The sequence below is a fragment of the Chiloscyllium punctatum genome, chromosome 10 (assembly GCF_047496795.1).
Source record: "Chiloscyllium punctatum isolate Juve2018m chromosome 10, sChiPun1.3, whole genome shotgun sequence".
Classification (NCBI taxonomy): Eukaryota; Metazoa; Chordata; class Chondrichthyes; order Orectolobiformes; family Hemiscylliidae; genus Chiloscyllium; species Chiloscyllium punctatum.
The window spans coordinates 69001686-69024747 of NC_092748.1; the positions used below are offsets into that span (position 1 = coordinate 69001686).

The 23062-nt window shown below is 38.8% G+C and overlaps 1 protein-coding gene across 5 annotated transcripts in view; it reads right to left on the minus strand.

Annotated features, from left to right (window-relative positions):
• LOC140482264 (RNA-binding motif, single-stranded-interacting protein 1-like) overlaps positions 1 to 23062 on the minus strand; it is a 205015-nt gene that overhangs the window by 13812 nt on the left and 168141 nt on the right. For 3 of the 5 annotated variants that reach the window (XM_072579444.1, XM_072579447.1, XM_072579446.1), the window contains exons 6-9: positions 15702 to 15781; positions 2696 to 2811; positions 1140 to 1183; positions 865 to 958 (exon numbers count right to left, since the gene is read on the minus strand). In XM_072579444.1, the coding sequence (XP_072435545.1) occupies positions 865 to 958; positions 1140 to 1183; positions 2696 to 2811; positions 15702 to 15781 (334 nt within the window). The remainder of the gene's footprint in view (positions 1 to 864; positions 959 to 1139; positions 1184 to 2695; positions 2812 to 15701; positions 15782 to 23062) is intronic. The other 2 variants (XM_072579445.1, XM_072579448.1) reach the window with 1 other exon arrangement.

A 23062-nucleotide genomic window follows, 5' to 3' on the forward strand; every position in this document is an offset into this window, starting at 1 on the left:
TAATATTCTAGAATTTCTGACCAATGAATAGAAAATACGTAAAAAGGTCAGAACATGAAAGGTTATTGACCTAAACATTAGCTTTATTTCTCTATAGATGCTGTCTCAAACGAGTATTTGCAGCAATTTGAGGATTCATTTTGGATTTTCAGCATCTGCAATATAGTTCTATGGTTGGATTTATTAGTCTATTTATCTCAAATTTCTGCAATTCACAGGAACAATTTTGTGTGATATCTTTCAAGGAGCCAGTTTTTTGATTTTCAAAATATTGAGTCGTTCTGCTTTATGGTTCTATGGTCTGGTTGTCTTCTCGCACTTCATCCAAGTAGACAGAATTACTGTCTGCAGTTTGACAGCAAATATCAATACCTTATTCAATACCACCCGAGTCTCATCTTATCCACACATAATATCCACTTGTGAACATTTCCAAAGTATGAATGGATAATAAATAAGTTGCAAGTACAACCCATGGGCTTGGGGCCAACTGCACCAGTTATATTTCTGGTCAGATTAAGATTGCTCATTCAGCTGCGGACTTAACTATGACCTTTCCAGTTTGCATGGTTCAGCTACTGATTACATAAACTCAGCTATCAAGGGGCCCAAAATTTTTAAAATAATTAAAAGTAATTCTGAAGCAGCCACTCCAGTAATAATTCTAGCTTGCACTTACGTAATATTTTACCATGCTGAAATGGCTCAAAGCTCAAAAACATTACTTAAAATTCGAGATGCGCATCGACAAATTACTGCCCAATTATCTTCCACTCTTTGCAACTTGCACATCATTTCATGCAGATTTATAATCAATAGTTCCACAAAATAATTCAAATTAATATAAACTGAGAGAGTACCAACCTGATAGGCTGAAACGGGAGATGCAATGTATGGTGTGAGAGATGCCTGAGCAATCATTCTATTTGTTGCAACGCTGTATGGTGTTGAATAAAATCTAAAAAGCAACAGTAAGTGGCCGATGGTGGTCAATCACACTTGATATTTGAGACAGAATTAAACACAAATATACTAAATTCTCTGAAAAGGACACTTGCATTGAAAAATAATAAAATTTTAATGATAATATGATTCCAAATGAGCATTTACTCATATACAAAATCAATTTTGTTACTTACCCATTTTGCATAGCACTGGGATCATATGTGAGTGTCATTCCTGCCTGAAAAAAGAAGCAATATCTCCTTAACTTCTACACTTACTACCATCCATACTGGGCTTACTGACAAGGTTAAATTAATGTTGACCTTTTATGCTATGCTCGGTGACATACAGAGAACAAAGAATTAATTTTGAACATTTAACTAATAATCATGCCTGTATGTTGATGTTACTGTGTGTGTGTGTGTCTGTGTTACTGTGTGTGTGTGTCTGTGTTACTGTGTGAGTGTGAGTGTGTGAGAGAGAGAGAGAGAGAGAGAGAGAGAGAGAGAGAGAGAGAGAGAGAGAGAGAGAGAGAGATCAGGTTATCACATGCATCTCTTGCCATTGTTCCCTCAGGAAAGAAACTTTGCCCTTGTGCTTAAGGTTGGATCAATCTAATTTGTTGAATACAAATGACTAAGAGATGATTTAATTGGACTGACTAAGGTGGTTGAAGAAATTTATAATGTAGATAGATGAAGGAGTCCAGAACAAGGGAACATAACAATAAAATTAAAGAGAGAGACCTCCAACTATGATGTCAACAAGCACCGAGGTTTTAAGGAATATCTTGGGAGTGGAAAAGTTTACAGAGAAACGACAGAGCTTAGGCCCGAAGTAACTAAGGCACAGCCACAAATGGTAGACCAATGAAAATCAGAGATGCTGTGGAGACACTACTTAGAAGAGTGTGGATACCTTGGACGGTCATGGAGCTGTACTAAGTTACAGAGTTAGGGAGCAGTCTGACCATGGGGTGATTTGGAAACAAAATTTAATGTTTTAAGATTGATGTGTAATGCATCTAGTAACCATCATAGCAGTCTTAGACAAACATGACTTGCAGAAAATAGAACCTGGACATCAAAACTTTGCAGAGGGGAAAACAGGGAAGGACAACCAACAATGCACTGGAATACTCAAATCTAGAGGTACCAAAGCCATGGATGACAGTTTCAGCAACAGGTGATTTATGGAAATGAAAATCAAGGATTTTCATAGTCGCACTAATCTCAGGGTCAGAATCAGTAGATAGGTAGCAAATTATGGTGGAGACCAAACACAAAGGCTTCTGTCTTCTCAATATATAGTTTATAGGAAATTTCTGATCACCTGGTTGTGTATTTTGGACAAGGAGCCTGACAATTTAGTGCATGTGGAAGTGCTGAGAGGTTTGATCAGGTAGAACTGGGTGTCAGCATACATGTGTTTTTGAATGACGTCACTTAGTTTTAGCATTTGGATGAGCAGTAAAAGGAATGGGGAATAGATTCTTGAGGGAAACCAGAGAAAGAAAAGGAAGAGAGGCCAATGCAGTCATTTCTTTGATTTCCGTTATATAAATGGGAACAGAAATTGAACACCGGTCCATCTGCTGGATGACAGCAGAGAGGATATAGAAGTAGTTAGTCGGGTCAATCATTTGGGAGAAGAAAGTATGTTTGGGGACTTTAGAGAGGAAAAGGATGTCAGAAGTGAAGTAGTAGTTTGCATGGATGGAGGTATCAAAAGTTGATTTGTTGAGACTTACAAGTCTCACCTCGCCCTCTCGATGCCACGCTCGTCCATTCTGCACATATTTGTTCTGATTTTGTCTCTTTTTCTGACCACCATCAGCAAACTTGCATAGCAAAGGTTCGATGGGAGCTGTGAAGACAGAAAACGTATCTTTAAGAGTTCTATTACTGTTGTGCATGATGCATCAAAAAAAACGCATTTCAAATATTGCATTAGAATTCTGTGCTTATTTCATTAATTTTCCTACGCTGTACTTCAGGAAAATTATGAAGTTTTGCTGACTGAATAGTTTGGATTACAGGATACACTGAATTATAACCCACTTGAATTTTCATTGTTTATGACAACTTTATTACAGTCATGTTACAACTGTGCAATGTACAAATTTCCAAATGATTTTGTTTGTTATTTTCAGAGTTAAACACAGGGATGAGTTTTTCATTGACTTCCGGGGTGGGGCTGGAGGTGGGTAAAACCTTAATGTCATTACCCTCAGCAGTATGCTGGCTTTCCAACGTAGTCCTGCTTCCCAGCAATTTTGGAAGAGGCGATGGGATCTGTATACTGACAACTGACCCGCACAAAACATGCAATCAATCCTGCATGCAAATAAACACAGGAACAAGAGCAAGTCATTCAATCCATCAAGCCTGCACCGCCATTCAATATGATCATGGCTGAGGGAAGGCTTCAATGCTTTTTACCCATTCCTTTCCGATAACCTTATATGCTCGCGGCAAACAGAAATCTATCAACCAATTTCTATATGAAACATACTGAAAGACTGAACCATCCACAGAAATTCAAAAGATTCATAACAGTAAAATAATTTCTCCTAATTTCAGAACTAGGTGGCATCTTCTTTAATTCTCCTTCATACCTCCTGCTTTCAGACTCCTCAAACAGGGGAAACATCTTATTTGCACCTATCCTATCTATTCTTTTCAGGATTTTGTATGTTTCAATGAAACCAGCTCTCGTTCTTCAAAACTCTGAAGAATAAAGACTCAATTTTGCCCAAAAGAAAGCATCTCCAGTATCAACAGTATTTTGAAGTGAACAAGTTATTGGATTGAAACATTAACTCTGTGCCTTCTTCACAGATGCTGCCAGACTTGCTGAGTTTCTCCAGTACTTTCTTTTATTGAAGTTTGACTAATCTGTCTTCATAGGGCAGTCCTAATATCCCAGGAACAAGTTGATGAACCTTGGTTGCACTCCCTATTCTACCTGAGCTAAGGAGATTAAAACTGCACTAAGTACAGTACAGTACTCAGATGAGATCAAGTCAACTGGTTAGATTATAAGAACATGATGAAGGGCTCCTGACCGAAACATTGATTTTCCTGCTCCTCGAATGCTGCCTGACCTGCTGTGCTTTTCCAACACCACTCTAATCTCTAGCATCTGCAGTCCTCACCTTCGCCTAGATTATAAGAACTGCTTAGATTCAAATTACAAGTCTAGAGTCATTTGTAGGCTTGAGCAGGTAAACATAACAGATCGTTTTCTATTAGGAGTGATAATTTCCATTGAAATAGAATATTAGTGAAATAAAACTAGATGAGTAGATGAGTTTTTAAAAAAAATGACAATCAACAATGGTTTCATAATCATTAGACCTTAAATTCCAGATGTTTTTGGATTTAAATTCCACTATCTACCATGGTGGATTCAAAGCCAGGTTCCTCAAGCATTACCCAGGTCTCTGAATTTTGAGTCCATTGACAATACAACTTCACCATGGTTTCCCAATTCCCTTATTTCCTGACATATAACTGTGAGAGAGATATCATTGGTATCTGTCAGAACTGCTGCTTCTTAGATTATTGATACTTGGCACTCATTCAAATAAATTTTAAGGTTTGCTGGAATACAGGGGATTCCCAATTTACAATTCCCAACTTATGAACGCTTGTATCTTCGAATGCAACTCCATACAGGGTTATCATTTTCAAGATTCAACATACAAAAGTTTCCTGTACTGAGGAAAGTCTATTTTATACTGTCCTGAACTACATTTCAACTTGCACACAAGGTGACTTGCAAACAGAGCCTGTTCACATCCCTGGGCCTGCCTGGACTACTTTGAAATTCTTCCATAATCATGAGTTCCTTTGCATTCTCAAGTTTTTCTCTACCTTCAGTGATCGAAAGAAATGAACTTGTATCATTTCTCTTTCTCCTGCAAATCCTACAAAACATCTGACAAGGTTTCTTTCTTAATGTGTAAATTTTAATTGAAATGCAACAAATTATTATGCATTAAGATCTGCTTTCTTTCCAAAGTGTGCTTGATAGTCAGCAGATTGCTCTTCCTACAATTTGGCATATACATTTATAGGTGTACTTGTTTAAACATGCTGCAACGTTAAGGCCCAAACATCTTTTGGCCATTTTTTCTTCCCAGGTACCTTTTCAAATAAGGTGAAATATCTTTCAATTGCATCCTTTGTAAATTCAGACACTGAACAAAGATTTGTAGTTAAATATAATCTCTCATTAAAATGGAAATTATTCTGAGTTGCTATCTCTTCTTTCTTTCGACTGCTAAATTTTTCTCTCACAGGTCGTCTTGCCAGAGTTCTCATCTCTTTGGATTTGAGACTTTTATAACTGCATCTCACTTCTCATTTCTCCATTTTTCTTTCGCAATGCCCTCCACTTCAAGTTTTCTTAATTTCAATTCTCTTTTCTTTCTTTCTTTCTTTCTCTTTTTCATTTCTAATTCCTTCTCGTTTTATTCCAATTCAAGTCTTTTAATTTATATTTCTCTCTAAGACAAGTTATTTTGTACGTATTGTTGAATCTTAGCTAATTTTGGCAATGACACATCATTTTCAGGCTTCCCGCCTATAAATTTGAAGTGCTGGGTAATTAATTTCAGCATCTTATTCTTATAAGTCTTCAGTTTATCTGCTAACATTCTCATTCCATTGCCTTGTCTTTTACTCTACTCCTGAAATAAGATTCCATTTAACTTCACTCTTCAAATATTAAAGATGCTGCATAGTGATGACTGTGCCAGTGCCCAATTCTGCTCCAGTCTTGAACTTGAAAATTTCACCCATTTTTCAAATTCCACCCCTTTCTCACTTGCTCGCAATCCATTTTTAGCTATTTATTTTCCTTGCCTTCTCTGTTTCCATTCCTGGAACAGACTATTAACCAATGTTTATCGTAAGGTCAATGACTCCAAGAGCTCCTTGACTAAACATATTTATATTCCACTTTCCCATAAGATCTCGATTCCGTTTTCCCAATTTCTCTGTCCAATCTCTTATGGTGACAAAAATTTCCACACAAAAACTCTGCTAAGTCTTCTTTGCAACCTAATGAGGGAATTCCCAACGATGATTGACAGGGCCTCTCAGCACACTTTCTAATTCACACGCTTTTGCTTTTGCTGCATTCTCCCTATGATCAATACGTTATATACGAAAAATGAAAATCATGCAGCATGGAAACAGACTCTTTGATCTAGGTCGATGACCAATTAAATGAATGTGTAGCGAGTTAAGATAGAGAGCTTTTATACTGGAGCATTGCATGTTGTCATGTTTTCTAGTTGTCTTAAAGATTTTGTGTCTTTCTGACATCTGCAAAATTATATTTTTTTTTGAAGAATAGGAAACTTACTCTGATAAATCCATACAAAGATGCATATCTGCACAAATCTTTAAAAATTAAGATAATGCCTTGGCAGTCAAACAATGCGATGCAATAGTTATCCAATTATCACAATTGGTGATGGTGTGTCTGTCATTGTGGATAAATGCATATGATGAGTTATGAATATTACATTGTTGTCGGTTTTAATACAGGGTGAGGCCTTTTTTACTTCAAATGTGCTAATCCTGAAGAATACATTGCTGGAAGTTGAAGTGTTTTAGAGGGACTGAAAAATATGTTGGTGATCTTCCAGCTACATGTAGTATTTATTTTTACAAAGCACATGGGGAAGGTGAGATGCACAGAATACACAGAGATAAAAAGTTGAAGACACTAAGATACTATTACAGTTACCTTTATCTTTGGGTATAGGCATGTTTTGTACGTCTTTTTTTTCTGGTAGGATTCAGTCCAATATGTTTAAAGAGAATATCGATCTAAAGAAGTTGATTTGGCTCATGTTGATTTGACATTTTTTGCTGTTGAAAACTAATCCACATTTTCTTCCTCATGAAGGTTTTTAATCATGCTTATGTTTTATTTGCCTTAAGAACTGTAATGTCAATTGTAATACAGAGACAACCTGGCAAATTCTCTATGCCATAAGCCATAAGTTGTTGGAATATATCCTGGCCAACAGATAACCAAATGGCAATAATAAGGATCAACTGAAAGGTTTTCTAAATGTTGTTCATTCCTGTAACTCTGGGGAAAGGTGAATGGATCAATAACCTACATTCTTTGCATCAAGTTTAGAAAAATGTTTAATGTCTGAAAACTTGAGCTTAAGCTTTTCCAGGGTAGAACATATTTTTTGTGCAATATTTAGTTACATTGAACCTAAACTTCCCAACTTTGTTCAAAACACAAGTAATGGAATTGCACCATCAGTGCGATGCTCAAATTGGTGAATGATTTTTTTTAAACTATGGAACTAATTTGAAATTCCAGTTTGAAGTTACCATGAATGTGAATAATACACTTAGTGTTCATGCTAAGTTGGACATCATCTTTCAGATATAATACTGCATCACCTTTAAAGTTACCAATGGAATCAAACTGGTCTGGTTTGAGATTAGTCAGGTCACGGATAGACACCATGTTGCAGACTGGAATCTTTTATGTTGGAATTGATGGAATGTTTACCTCATGGATTGGGATGATATGTAGACCTGTGCATGCTGGTAGACTGATGACATCAGTTCCTGCTGTATTAACAATGTAAAAGGTTTTGAGTGTCCATGAATACATAAGGTATCTAAGCGATTATTAGTTCATACGTGGACTACAACACATTGTACCAGTTTCCAGAGTACATTTCATAAAAATGTGTAAAAGGATGACATTTACATTTGTCCAAGTGCTAATCCTGGCACATAGCGAATGCTATCCATTTCTTTTAAGGTATTAGATGGGACTAAATGCTTCAGCTTTTCTGAGTGTCCATGTGATATATGACATTGACTTCTTGCATTGTTTGACAGGAATTTGTAAGCTGTGATATTGCAGTTACCCTTGAACTTCATTGACATTCTTGTGTGCCATGGATGGAATTTTGAAAATGTCTTTGGCATTGCTCCTCAGTCAGCTCTTCTTTACATGCTACTGCAAAGAATTGTGCTGCATGTTGGGTTTCTCCAAGAACTTGACTTAGTAAGTTATACTGCATAGAAATAGACTTCAGTCCAACTCATCCATACTGACCAGACATCCCAATCTGGCCTAGTCACATTTGCGAGCATTTGGCCCATATCCCTACAAACTCTTCCTATTCATGTACCCATCCAAAAGCCTCTGAAATGTTGTATTTGTACCTGCCTTCACCACTTCCTGTGGCAGCTCATTCCATACACACATCCTCTGCATGAAAAAGTTACCCCACAGGTCCTTCTTAAATCTTTCCCCTCTCACCATAAACCTATGTCCAAAAGGTTCACTAACCTAATGTTCAACATAGTACGCACCACAAAATGCTGGACAATATTTTGATGGATGGGACAATCAACATCTTGTACAAGACTTGACCTTTTGTTGTTCTTGTTGAAGACTGCAATAGTTGATGCAGATGCAGATGCTTCTATCCTGCTTTCACCTTTCTTCTAGAGAAAGTAGCAGTATGGATATAAAATTCACTGAATGAGAGGAACAGTAGCCGTGAACAATTGGTTTTTGTGGAGGGAAGTAATACAGTGGGGCACCTGGGGTCAGTGTTAAGACCCCAGTTTTTCCTGATGTGACCTAGATGTACAAAATTTACAAATAACACAGAACTTCAGAATATTGTAAACTATAAGGAGGATAATGATACATTTTGAAAGAACTCAGGAAGACTGATGGAATGGGCAGACAAATTTCAAATTTGAAATTTAATGCAGAGAAATGTGAAGTGATTCATATTGGTGGGAAGAACACTGAGAAACAATCTGAAATAAAGGGCATAATTTTAAGTTGGATGTGAGATCAGACAGACCAGAAGGTATGGGTGCACAAATATTGTTGGTGACAGGGCAAGCTGAGAAAGCAGTTCATAAAGCAAATCCTGGGCTTTATCAATAGAGTTTTAGAACACAAAGGAGAAAGTGAGGACTGCACATGCTGGAGACCAGAGTCAAAGAGTATGGTGCAGGTCAGGCAGCATCCAAGGAGCAGGAGAACTGACGTTTTGAGCATAAGATGAAGAGCTCATGATTGAAACGTCGATTCTCCAGCTCCTCGTATGCTGCCTGACTGGCTGTGTTTTTCCAGCACCACACTCTTCAACTTGGTTTAGAAATCAAAAGCAAGAAATGATGATAAACCTACATAAAACACTGGCTTGGCCTCAATGTGTCAACTTGGGTCCAAGCTGAAACAGAAACCACACACATCTTTCTTTGAGGGTCGAGTTTCTCAACTAGTCAGTATTACAGCCCCTTCCATTCATCAGTTCTGCTAAACTCCTTGCTACATTAACAAAATGGAGTACTGTGTTCAATTCTGGGCACCACACTTTAGCAAAAATGTGAAAGCATTACTGAGCATGCAGAAGTGATTTACAAGAATGATTCCAGGCATGGTTAATTTCAGTTACGTGGAAATACAGAACTATTCTCATCGATGTACAGATTGAGAATCAGAGAGCAGAAATTTAAAACAATTGGCAGAAGAAGCAATGGTGATATTTGAATCACTTTTTTAAAAAAATTACTGAGTGTGGGTAGGACCTCTAATGCTATTTCTCACATGCAATGGAGGTAGATACAATATTTTAAAACAGAATTTGGCAATTATCTGAAGAGAAAAAATTGCAAGGCTAGGAGGAAAAAATGTGATAATCAGTTGAGTGACTTGCTGGCACAGACTGCAGCAGCTGAATGGCCGCCTCCTGTTGTGTAACTATTCTATCATTCCAATCAACAAGACTTTCACTTTGTCTGTCTCCCTACAGATTCCATCAAATTCGGGTTATTTTCCACAGGTTCCACTTTTAGATCAGATTTTCAGCATCTGTGGTATTTCATTTTTGCAGAAACTTAATATGGCTGATGACATGATAGATTTATGAAATGTTGAAAGCTGGTTAGGCTGCTTGTGGCTCACCAAAGAATAACTGCACTAAATCAAAAGTTCTTTGCGAATCAGTGCACCATTTACATGGAATGGCATAGCTCTGTCTTATGGGAACTGAACAGATAAACTGTGCACTTCTCTGCACTTCAATAAAATCCTTAGGCCAGCATGTTCCAAACCCACAGCCACTTCCATCTCGAAGGACATCGGCAGCCGGTAATGAGAACATCAACACATATACGTTTCCCCTCCAAACCACTCACCAATCTGACTTGCAAAATATCATTATTGTCTCAGTGTTGCTCGGTCAAAATCCCAGAACTCCCTCCCAAACAGCCTACCTACAGCAAATGGACTGCAGCTGTTCAAAAAGACGGCTCACCTCCAATTTCCCAAATGTAACAAAGGATGGGAAATAATGTTGGCCCAGCTAACGATGCCCACATCCCACAAGTGAATGAAAAAATCTTAATGATGATTTTTACTTCCAAAGTGCTGCAGAGAAAGGCCCTTCTTCAGTTCAAGCATCAATGAAGGTAAAAAAATTAAGTTTAGATCAAGTATAAGAATCCATTTTATTTGCACAAGGAGCGATAAACAAAAAAGGAGAAAGCATGCTAATAGAAATATCATCATCTTATCTTTTAATCTGGATTAAATTTGACCTCCCTACCAAAAAAAGTAATCGTTCAGTCATTCAATTATGTAAATCAATTTTCTCAACTATAAATTTAAAAATATAATTTAACAAAGGTGGTTGTTCTGCTCAAAGCATCCTATCAGTGCCATCACAAAACCTTAAACTATCATTGAATTAAATATTTTTAGAAACAGTGTGGCTTGAATTCCAGTACATTATCCTACTGAGGCATAATACTCTACAGCTCCCTGTGGTTAAGGGGTGCACTGAGCTGGAAGTAGAGTAGCCAGTGATGCCACATGGCAGGAGGGAGGGAAACCAATTTCTTAGGCCACTGGAGATACTTGCCAAGGAGAACTATCCTGATTCTAGAGAAAATCAGTAAGGTATACACTATAACAAGGTTGAAGGGGTTTGTTTGCATTGTACACCATTGGTCCTTGATGGTACACGAAAACAAGTCAAGAATATTCAGTTTTTATTTCTGTGAATCTCAGACGTACAGAGCTACTCCACCTGAGTCCAACAAAAAATGTCAAGGCATCACAAGCATTTTTTTCGACCATCAGTCAGTATTCTTGTCAAATTGTAGACAGACTTAAATTAGCGTTTGGCAAGTAAGGCAAGTTGGTATTCACAGGTCAATGGTGACATTTCACTAAAAGACAAATTTGGCCTTGGAGTAGCACGGATTATTACCCAGAGCTAGCATTCCACTAAGGTGGTGCTCATTTTGGGCTTAAATTGAGATTTTTCATCATTCATACTGTACACCGATATTTCAGCTTTTCAGGGGGAATACCAATATTCATTTAACTAAACTCCTAATTTGAGCTGATTTAAGCTTATGCTCTTAAGTCACCTTGCAAATTAGATTACAAATTACTAAAAGTCAATGTATTCCTTCTTAACTTTCAGACCTGTTAATGTCTGATTCAATTTCCTATTCTAGAACATTTTGATGTACAGATTGGAGAAATATATGCTTTTCTGATCAAAATCACATGAACCAAATTATGTTGCAGTAACATGGCACACGATTCACCAGAACTGACTATTCTCATTTCATGGACTCAGGAAAATGGTAATATAGACTGTGGAGTTCCATAACAACTTCCAAGCATTCAGTAGGCAGAGTCATGCTGTGGGAACCATTCAATGTGTAGACCAAGGAATGCTGAAAACCATCTCAACTTCTCATCATCTGTCTATGTTACATGGTTATCTGTCAGCTGTGCAGCATATATCTCTCAGATGAACAACCAGGATGTTTACTACCAAATTCTGCTGCTTGGCAGAAGAAACGTAACATTGTTACCTATTTTCATAGAATCATACAATACAGTTTTGGCCCGTCAAGTGCTGCCAAAAATATACCACTATCTACACTAGTCTCATTTTCCCGCATGAGGCCCAAGATACCTCAAGTGATCCTCCAAGTACCTTTTAGATGTTGTGTGGTTTCCTGCTTCAACTATCCTCCCAGGCAGTACATTCCAAACTCACTCCACCTTCTTGATGGAAAAATGCTTCCTCAGATCCTCTCTAACCCTCCTGATTTTCACTTTTTTTCCACTTATTCATTCAGCATTCATGATTCGAAAAGCAACACATATCATTCAGCTTAATAGATTACTTTTAATGATATAAAAGCATAACGTACACTTTTATTATGTTAAAGCATAGTAACAATCAATTCAACCATCTGGCATTCAATAACTCTAATATGGACTGGGACAAAACAGCGTTTAGGCCAACATGGCCTCTTGTTCAGGAAACATTTTCAGCGGGCATTATAATACCCAAATCTGTGAAGATACCCAAGTGAATGGACAAGTTCTGTCAGAAATGAAGTAATGCTTTTTGCTTTGAGTAGCACATTCAGTGCACACACATAATATTTTCACAGTAACTTCAGAATTTGGGTGGAATTGATTTAGGAAGCACGCAGAACACTGGTATTTCACTCAACATTTCTTTCTTGCTCTGGATCATTACCAGATATGCACATAAATTGATCTATCAGTAAATTGTCCTATAATAGCTGATTTCCCCCCACATATCCCCATATTTTCCTACTGCATGAACCTTCCTACATTGATACTTGCATTATGATTGTTGAAGCAGTAAACGAGATCATTCTTACAACAGACCAGTAGCAGGGATGGTAACAAATTAAACTTACTGCTGTCTAGTAATTAAGAAAAATATCCAAGCTTAAATAATTAAAGGCCAAGTCTATTTTTAGCTTCTGTGAGAAATACATTTATGTAATGCATTAGACATCTTCAAAATCTCAAGGAGATGAAGCTTGGTGCCGCAGTTAGCCTCAGGCGACTGTCTGCGTGGAGTTCCTCCGGGTGCTCCAGTTTCCTCCCACAATCCAAAGATGTGTGGGTCAGGGTGAATTGGCCATGCTAAATTGGCCCATAGTGTTAGGTACATTAGTCAGCAGTAAATGTCGGGGAATGGGTCTGGGTAGGTTACTCTTCGGAGGGTCATTGTGGACTTGTTGGGCCGAAAGGCCTGTTTCCATACTGTAGGGAATCTAATCTAATTTAATTTAATCTAATTTTAAAAACAACCCTTTCTCAGCAGAATCAAGACCTAGAGTATGGCTTTAACCAATGAAATCTTGATTTTAAACCATTCCATAGGATAATTGGATTTTTTTCTTCATAAAACATTTCTTTTCACCAGGTTGTGATATACAATCTTTCCTTCTCCATTTTGGAGGAATTGAAAAATGTATTTTCTGCCCCATCCATTTTTTGTAGGTCAACCATGATCGAGAGTACGGCTGTATGTTTATTTTGTTTGTATTTTGAATATGTTTGTTTAACGTATTTCAACAGTGCATGTCACAGTATAGTGCATTTGTATTTGACTCAAATATCTGTATTAGAATTTGATGTATTACATTTTATTGCACTTCTTACTGTAGGGTTAAATGCTTTAGATTTTAAAGAGAAAGAATTTGTAAATGATTACGAAACAACAGCATAAACAAGAGACTTCTGCTTTTCCTCCCCCCATCCCCCCAATATCAAACTCTGGTAGAAGTCAATAATTTACATTTATTCTCAGCAATGCATTAAAATGTTGCATGATCATTTGCGTGTATTAATTTGAAATTGTTTTTCTTAGCCCTGTCCACTAGTCAGTCAACGTCAACTTATCACTGAAATTATTTTCCACTTTGTATTGAACGATTTGCCTTAACTGCTGTTCTCTCAATCTCCAGTTACTATGTCACAGATTTGCATCATAACTTGTCTAAACAGGCTGATTAAAAACAATTGCTATAGTTGCCAGCACCCTACTCCAGCTAATGTCTAACAGCAATGAAGATTCACGAAGGCATAACTCATAACTTCATGAAGACTTAACCATTATTAAGTAAAGGGCATAATTATTGAATAGCTTATATTTGGAACACCATAATCACCAATTCTACACTGTCTTAGGCATGTTTGGAACACAACTCAAAATACATAGGGAAGATTGGAAAATTAAAATTCATTTGGGTGATGACCAAAGAAAATTCACCCCAAAAGGTGAATGGAAGGAAATGGTGAGGAATTGCTACTCCAAACACAGGCTTGGTCTCTTCTGTACGAGTAATAAATATGGGAAAGAAGCCCTCAACCTTTGATTGGGGGAGCAACGAGCAGGCTGTATAAGTTCTCATCATGAGAGAATCGTTGGCATGGAGTCTGCTGAGGCAGAAGAGCAAGACACTGAGTGCCAGGGGTCAGAAGGACTAGGACCTGGAGCCAGACACTGTTTTGTCAAGATCTGAGGGTGGGAGTGAGGGGGGGCAAGGGGGAAGGGGTTGCATAGTAGTCAGGTGTGCGCGCACGCGTGTGTGAGTGCAGATAAAAGAAATATTTTGCAAGGACTAGGGAAGGTACGGTGGCCGCAGTGGATGTCGGGGAGAGACTGTGAAAGATGGAGGGCAGCTGCAGCAGAAGCGGTGGTGGGAGAGATGGAGGGTGCAAGATGTTGGGACAGAGGCAGTCTGCAAGGGATAGGTAGTAGAGAGAGGGAAGGAGTCTGCAACAGGTGCAAGAGGGACAACGCGAAAGAGAGCAAGATAAATAGGAAGAGGAAGTTGAAGATACATTGGAAAAAGGTAGATAAAATGACTGAGGAAAAGAGAGGATGAACAGAATGATGGGTGCAGGGGGAGCTGCAATGAGAAGGGAGAATAAATAGGGTAGCTGCAAGATGGAGGAAAGAGAGAGGGTGGCTGAGAAATGGGAAGAAGCAGCTGCAAAAGGGGAAGGAAAAGAAAGGGAGGCTGCATGGGGCAAAGAAGGTAGCTCTTGGTGTGGTCGGGGGGCCAGAGGTTGCTGGAAGATAGAAGAAAGAGGGAGGCCGAAAGGTGGAGAGAAGAGAGGGAGCGGTTACAAAAAAAAAAGAGAACAGTTTCAAAGTGAAGGTAGACTCAGCTAAGAGCTAGTAAAATTGAAATTACTGAGGTAATGATTTACTTGCAAGTGATTGTGAAATCTCTAGTTTAGGGGCTGTATATGTACAGGAACTGCTATATGGGGTAATGTATTGAATGCTATTGTACTTAACACTGTATTAGTTCATTAAATTCAAATATTTTTGGAGATCTGGAATATAATAGAGAGGCAGTAAATGCCTGGTTCAAATCTTTCAACTTTGTGAAAATGGAATGGAAAAATATTGAGGAGCTACAACCTCACCAATTTGGAAGGTGTGTTTAGGGTGAGGATTTTTGTATGTATAAATGTGCAATTACATTTAAAAAATTGTTAACAACTTTATTATGCTTGTTTAAATAATGCGGTGTCTGGGAAATTAATATGCTCCCCTGTGTTATGGCTTTGAATTTAATGGATTGTTGATAATTACTAATGATATTGATTCATTCTTCGAATTCTGATTCTGAGAGTGTCCAAATACCTCATACATCATTACAAAGAGAAAAAGTAATGTTGTTCTGTAATTGCACCACGTAATAGTGGTGTGAGAATGGTAAGTAACTCCTGAAAATGAAAATGTAATCCTCAAAAAAAATCAAAAGAAATTTTCAGCCCTGGTTCCAAAGCAATCACCTTTCATGTCTTCTTCTCTTGATTTGTTAATAATAGCAATTACTCCAACAAAGGTAATGAAAACTCACCTGGGACACCAGGCAGAGTCTTAATAAATTTGCCATTAAAATGTGCTATGACTGCTTCACACTTCTGTGTTGATTCCATCCTAGTAAAGGAAGAAAAAGAATTGAAGAGGCATGTGTGATTGTAAAGTTATTTAAGAAAGCAGCAACCATTTTTTTTCCCAGTTGTAAAAAAATCTTGAAGTTGATGTTTAAGTGTGATTTTTAAATTTTCTTCTCCCAGTGATGTCTGCACTTCATATTTTCTTTGCTTATCCTCAGATGGTTTACACAATCAAGAAATTCTACACAGCTGAGAAATGCTACTGAATCGAATAAAATTTGATGGTGAGATTCCATTGTAAAACTTCAATATTTTTATCATATGTTATAAAACTGAGAACTTCTTTCACTTAAGCAACAGCATAAAGCATTTAATCAAATTTCTTTCTGTTCTCTGAACTGGTTTGCTCAACTTGTTGTTTAAAGTTATTGGGAATACTTATTCAATTTTAAACTAAAGCCTTTCATTTATGAAAGTTATTTAACAAATTACCACTGAATATACTTAACACTTTTTATTAAGCCTGCCACAAACATTGTCCTTGTCAAACTGTTAATCTTCACTTTTTATCCTGGAATCCTGTTTATCAGAATTAACAATTGGTAGCAAAAAAAACCCACTTTATACTAAAAATGAACCAAATGCATTAAACCAAAACAAGGGAAGATGAGCAGTATTGTCGTAGCAGTAGCCGTATTGTCACTAGACTGTAGTCCAAAGACTTAGGTACTGTTTGAATCCAGGTTTGAATCCCACCATAGCAGGTTGTACAATCAATAAAATTCTGGAATTAAAAAAGTCAAAAGGTAGTCATGAAATCATTGTTTATTGTTGTAAAAACCCACCTGCATTCACTAATTCATCTTATGGAAGGAAAATGCCATCCGAATCTGGTCTGGCCTACACAGGACACCAGACCCACTACAATATTATTGATGCTTAACTACCCATTAGCATTCAGTTGACATTAATTGCTACAAAATCTGTAGAAAGGAACAAAATGGGACAGATGACCTAGCATTGACAAAGCCACCAGACATTATAATGGCAATACATCCCTGTCGACCCACAAAGTTAGGAGAGTTAGGAAAACTTTCTCACAGGCTGTTCTCATAAACCTTTGAGGACTGAGATGAGAGAAATTGCTAAACACAGAGTGTGGGAAGCCTGTGGAATTCACTACCACAGTTAAGGCCAAAACATTGTGTGTTTTCAAGCAGATAGATGTAGCTCTTGTGGTGAAAGGGATCAAGACATATTGGGAGGGGATGGGATTAGGTTATTTAGCTCAATGATCGGCCATCAGATTGAATACTGGAGCAGGCTTGAAACGTCTAATGGCTTAGACTCCTGCTCTCACTGTCAGGCAATCAACCTGACACAGCCAATCTCATGGAACCATAACTTAAAGAACTCTGCTGGTGGGACACGATATACCCAGCAGAGGTAACTGCACAGTGTATACAGTTAGGAGGGAGTTGCTGTGGAAGTCTGCTACATTGATTCCAGACCCTATGAAATCTCACAGCATCAGGTCAAACATGGACAAGGAAATCTCTTGCTCATTATAATGTGCTAACCTCCCTTGGCTGATGACTCAATACTCCATGTTAAATGATATTTGGAGCAATTACTGAGGGTAGAAAAGAGTGCAGAATTGACTCTGGGTATGGCCTTCAATATCCATCACCAAGAATGGCTCTGCAGCACTGCTATTGACTGAGCTGCTGAGTCCTAAAATACATTGCTATTAGATTGGGTTTGCAGCAGATGGTGAGAGAAACAACAAGAGAAAAAAGGACATACTTTGAAAAATAATTGATTCATCAGATGTGGGTACTGTTGATGAGGCCAACATTCTTTGCCCATGCTTTGTTGTACTTGGGAGGTGCTGGTGAGCTGCATTCTTGAACAGTTGCAGTCCACTTAGGATCATACAATTCCCACAGTGTGGATACAGGCCATTCAACCTATCAACTCCACACCCACCCCCTGAACAGCATCCCACCCAGACCCACCCCATTACCCTATCTCTGTAACCCCACATTTCCCATGGCTGACCAACCTAACCTGCATATCCCTGGACCTTACAGGCAATTTAGCATGGCCAATGTACCAAACCTGCACATCTTTGGACTGTGAGAGGAAACTGGAGCACTCAGAGGAAACTCACGCAGAAAAGGGGACAATGTGCAAGGTCCACGCAGTCAGAGACCACACAGGTCCCTGGCACTGTGAGGAAGCAATGCTAACCACTGAGCTACCATGCTGCCCTTAATCTAGCGATAATACCAATAGATATTGCCTTCCCATTTGCTGCAGCTAGATCCACAATTGGGGAGGGTTTCCAAGATTTTGATCAAATGACACTGAGGGAACAGGGATACATTTGTATGTCAGAATGGTGCACTGATTGAAGAGGAACTTGCATGTGGTGGGGTTCTCATGTATCTGCATATCTGTGAATTAGGGCCAGGCTGTTCTGGAAAGATGTTAGGAACCACTTTTGTACACAGAGGATGTCAGATCCAGTAGTGAATGCTGGATCAGTTGTTTATTTTAAACCTGAGATAGATGAGTTTTTGTTAAGCAGATATTAAGGGATGTGGACCAAACACAGATATATATAAACACAGCAACTGAATGGTGGAACAAACTCAAGAAGCTGAATGGCCTACTGTTATTCCTACCTGCTGCCCTTGACCTTCTCGGTGACAGTGGGGAGTTTGGAGCGTACTTCACCTTATCCTGCCAATCTGTCTGCTGCAAATGCATCTGTCCATGACACAATCGCCAAGAGCGACCACAGCATAGTCCTTGTAGAAATAACGTCTTATCTTCACTGAGCAAACCCACTATCTCTGTGATCAATAGGACAGACTTGAATAGATCAAGCATCTCAAGATTGGACATTCATGAGGCCCTGTGTGCCATCAGCCCAGCCATAGTATTGCACTCTAAGACAATTTGTAACCTTGTGAGATGTAATATCCTCACTCTACCATGACATTCAAGGCAGGGCATCCATCCTGGTTCAATGAACAGTGCAGGAGAGCAGAATAGGAGGAGCATCAGGTATACCTATAAATAGGATGTCAACCTGGTGAAGCTACCAAACAAGACATGTGATAGCAAACAGCATAAACAGCAAGTGCAAGACAGAGCTGGGGACTCCACAACCAACAATTTAGATATATGCTCTGCAGGATAAGCCTGGATTAACTAGAATATAGGAGGTTGAGGGGTGACCTTCTAGAGGTTTATAAAATCATGAGGGGCATAGATAAGGTGAATAGCAAAGTTCTTTTCCCTCAGGTGAGTGAGTTCAAAACTACAGGACATATTTTTAAGGTGAGAGGAGAAAGATTTAAAAGGTACCTGAAGGATAACTTTTTCACAGAGGGTGGTTTGTATGTGGAATGAACTGCCAGAGGAAGTGGTAGATGTGGGTATAATTACAGGTAGACAATTCTTTATCTGAAACCCTCGGGACCAGCTGCCTTTCAGATATTGGAATTTTTTGGAAAAAGGATTAAATGATATTTTCACAGTAAAACTTTAAAAAAATTACCAAACAGCAGACCCACCTTTGATTACTACAAGCACTAAGACAGAATTGAAGCCTGCCAGTGTTGGGCCACATCACCACGTCACATGTAAGTGACGTGGGTTGAGTGGGTGTGAAGTTGCATTAACTGTTTGCACATCAAAAACCTTGTTAATGAGAAAAAAAACTTCAGGAAAAAAAAACTTCGGAATTCGGACCTTTTCAGATTTCAGGAATTTGGATAAAGGAATGTCTACCTGTACAATATTTAAAAGACATTTGGACATGTATATGAATAGGAAAGGTTTTGAGGGAAATGGGCCAAATGAAGACAAATGGGTCTAGTTTAGTTTGAGAAACTTGGTCAACATGAATGAGTTGGACTGAAGGGTCTGTTCCATGCTGTAGGTCCCTATGACTCAGTCTTGCCACATCCAATCATGAATAGTGATGGACAATTAAACAATTCACTGGAGAAGGCAGCTCCGTAAATAATTTCAACCTCAATAAGAGGGCAGTCCAACACATCTGTGCAAACGATAAGGCTGAAGAATTCACCATGCCCTTCAGCCAGAAGTGACAAGTAGATGGCCCATCTCAGCCGCCTTCTCCTCAGGAGGGCCCAAGCATTATAAGCATCATTCTTCAACCAATTTGATTCCTTCTACATGATATCAAGAAATGGCAGGAGGCATTGGATACTGCGAAGATTATGGGCCCTACCAATATTGTGAAAATAGTGAAGTCATGCTCCAGAGCTTACCATGCCTCTAACCAAGCTGTTCCAGTACATTATAACACTGACAATGTGGAAAATTGCCAAACATATGTCTTGTGCACAAAAATATAGGACAAACGCAGCCTGGCCAGTTAGCACACCAGCAAACTGGTGGAGGGTTGTGGTTGTTGGAGGTTGTCATCTCAGCTCCAGGATATCTCTGCAGGAATTCCACAGGGAATTGCCCGAGGCCCAAATATCTTCAGTTGCTTCTGCAATGACCTTCCCTCTGTCATAATGTCAGAAGTGGGGATGTTCATTGATTGCACAATGTGACGCCTCAGATACTGAAGCAATCCATATCCAAGTGGAGGTAAGTTTGGATAATACCCAGTTTTTGGATGACAAGTGGCAGGTAACTTTTGTACTTTAAAAATGTCAGGCAATGACCATCTCCAACAAGACAAAATCTAACCATTGTCCCTTGTCATTTAATGGCATTACCATAATTGAATCCCTAACTATCAATATTTTGGGGTTACCACTGACCAGAAACTGGAGCATCTATTTAAATATGGTGGATACAAGAGCAGAAGTCAGAGGCCAGAAGTCCTGCATCCAGTAACTTATCTCCTAAATCCCCAAAGTCTGACGGCCATCTACAAGAAACAAATCAGGAGTGCAGTGGAATACACCTCACTTTCCTGGAGGTGCAGCTCAAACCACTCTCAAGGAGCCTGACACCAACCAGGACAGAACAGCTCACTTGATTTGTGCCACATTCAAAAAATACTCATATCCTTCACCACTGACATAACAGCATTGTGTACCATCTACAAGATCTGCAGAAAATCACCACGTGCTCCTTAGTCAGCACTTCCAAACTCACTACCATTACCAAGGGCAGCAAATACATGGGAAGACCATTACCTACAAACTCCCCTCCAAGCCACCCGCTATCCTGACTTAGAAATATGTTACTGTCACTTTGTTGTCACTGGGCCAAAATCCTAACTTCCTTCCTAATGGCATTGTGTATCTACCTATACAAAGTGGACAGCAGCATTCAAGAAGTCAACTCATCATCACCTTAAGTTTGGGCAGTAAATGCTGCCGAGCCAGAGAAGCTCACACCCCATGAGTGGATAAAATCAAACAAAGCAAATTCTTATGAGCTATTCTAAAAGATTAATCAACCAAATTTAACTTTTTATTGAATAATTTATATACTAACTAACTCTAAATTTCTTAATTCTATTCTACAGCCATGGAAAATTAAAACAGTTATTTTTGGTTAGAGAAGTGGTGGAAACAATATATCACATTTAATATGGCAATGAGCAATGCTTAATACATATCAGAAAATAGATACAAATAGTCATATTTGTCATTTCAATGCATCATATGGATGGAAAGGTTTGCTTTACTCCTGGCTGGTTTCAGGTTGGAGACTAACAACAGATATTTTCAATCAACCCGTTCAGAGTTCAACCTTGAACCCAGGCCCCCTGCCTCAGAGGTAGATTGTGTCTCAAGAACCCCAGTGTCAATGCAGTTTTTCTCAAATATGCTCAGAATGCTGGAGGTGCAAGTTTTAGCACATCAACAATGCCTTAGTTGATATTTTTTCAACACTAACCTCAATGACATCTCAACCCAATTTCTCCACAACTTTGAACTTGTTGAAAACTAATTTCTCATTCAACCTAATCACGAACGCTGACCTGCATTAATCCCTGATTCACAGCATACTGGTGTAATTTTAACCCCATCCACACTGTGAGAAAGACCACCTGGGTAATTAAAAACAAGGTTACTTGCCTATGCATCCATTTCCACAATGTGTTAATAGCATGAGGGTTCTGCCAACCTACAAACGGCAACTTTAATAGTATTGTATATGCAAACTAAAATTTTATTACAGCAATAGGTTCCAAACAACATTTTAACTGGGACCTGAGAATGGAAATGCTGCAGCAATTGATAGGAAGAACAAAGAGGCCCTCAAGTAAATCAAATTATTATACCAAGGGCCAGGAACAGCAGAGCGTCCATTGGATCTATGACACAAGTCACAGCTTTCCATGCTCCCAACAACTCTATCATTCCATCCTGTAAGACATTCCTGAAAACACTTTCCTGCCAAGAAATCACTTAGGACCATATGATATTCCCCTGTTTTGTATTTGTACTGTGTTTCTACCCTGAATGAGGGCAATTAGGAGTCAGCCACATTGCTGTAGGGCTGGAGTCACATGTAGGCCAGATGAGTTGAGGACAGCAGATGGGTTTTATGAGAGTCGGCAACAGTTTCACAGTCATTATTAGACTCTTAATTCCAGATTTTTACTGAATTCAAATTTCACGACCTGCAATGTCAGGATTCAAACCCAGGTGCACAGAACATTACCTTAGTCTCTGCAATAATATTCTAGCAATAATCCCACACCTAGGCCATCATCAGTTACATGTTTTCAAATATTTTCTGTCCTTGCCCTTCCAAGTGTTGGATGTTATATGTTTGGAAGATTCTGTCAAAGGAGACTGAGTGAGTTGGTGCAACGTAACTTGCAAATGGTACACTCTGCTGGAAGTGTACATCAATGGTGGAGGGAATGAATGTGGCAAGTGGTTAATTAGACATAAATCAACAGAGTTGCTTTTTCCTGGATAGAGTTGAGCTTCTTCAACATAGTTAAAGCTTCACCCATTCAGACAAGTGAAGAATAGTTCATCACAGTTCTGACTTGTGACTGGGAGACGGTGGACAGGTACTCGGGAGCCAAGAGGTGAGATACTTGCTGTAGAATTCATATCCACTGGCCTTCCCTTGTAGCCGCAGTATTTATGTGGCTGATCCATTTCAATTTCTAGTCAACAGTAACACCAGGATGTTGTTTACAGGGGATTCAGCAATGGGAATGCCATTGAATGTAACGGGTGATGTTAGATTCTCTTTTGGTAGAACTCGACCTGCTGTGAATGTTGGGCATTTTTTGTCTGTGCCAGAGCAAAAACATCTGGCGCAATTTACTGCAAGTACGTCTTATTTTGAA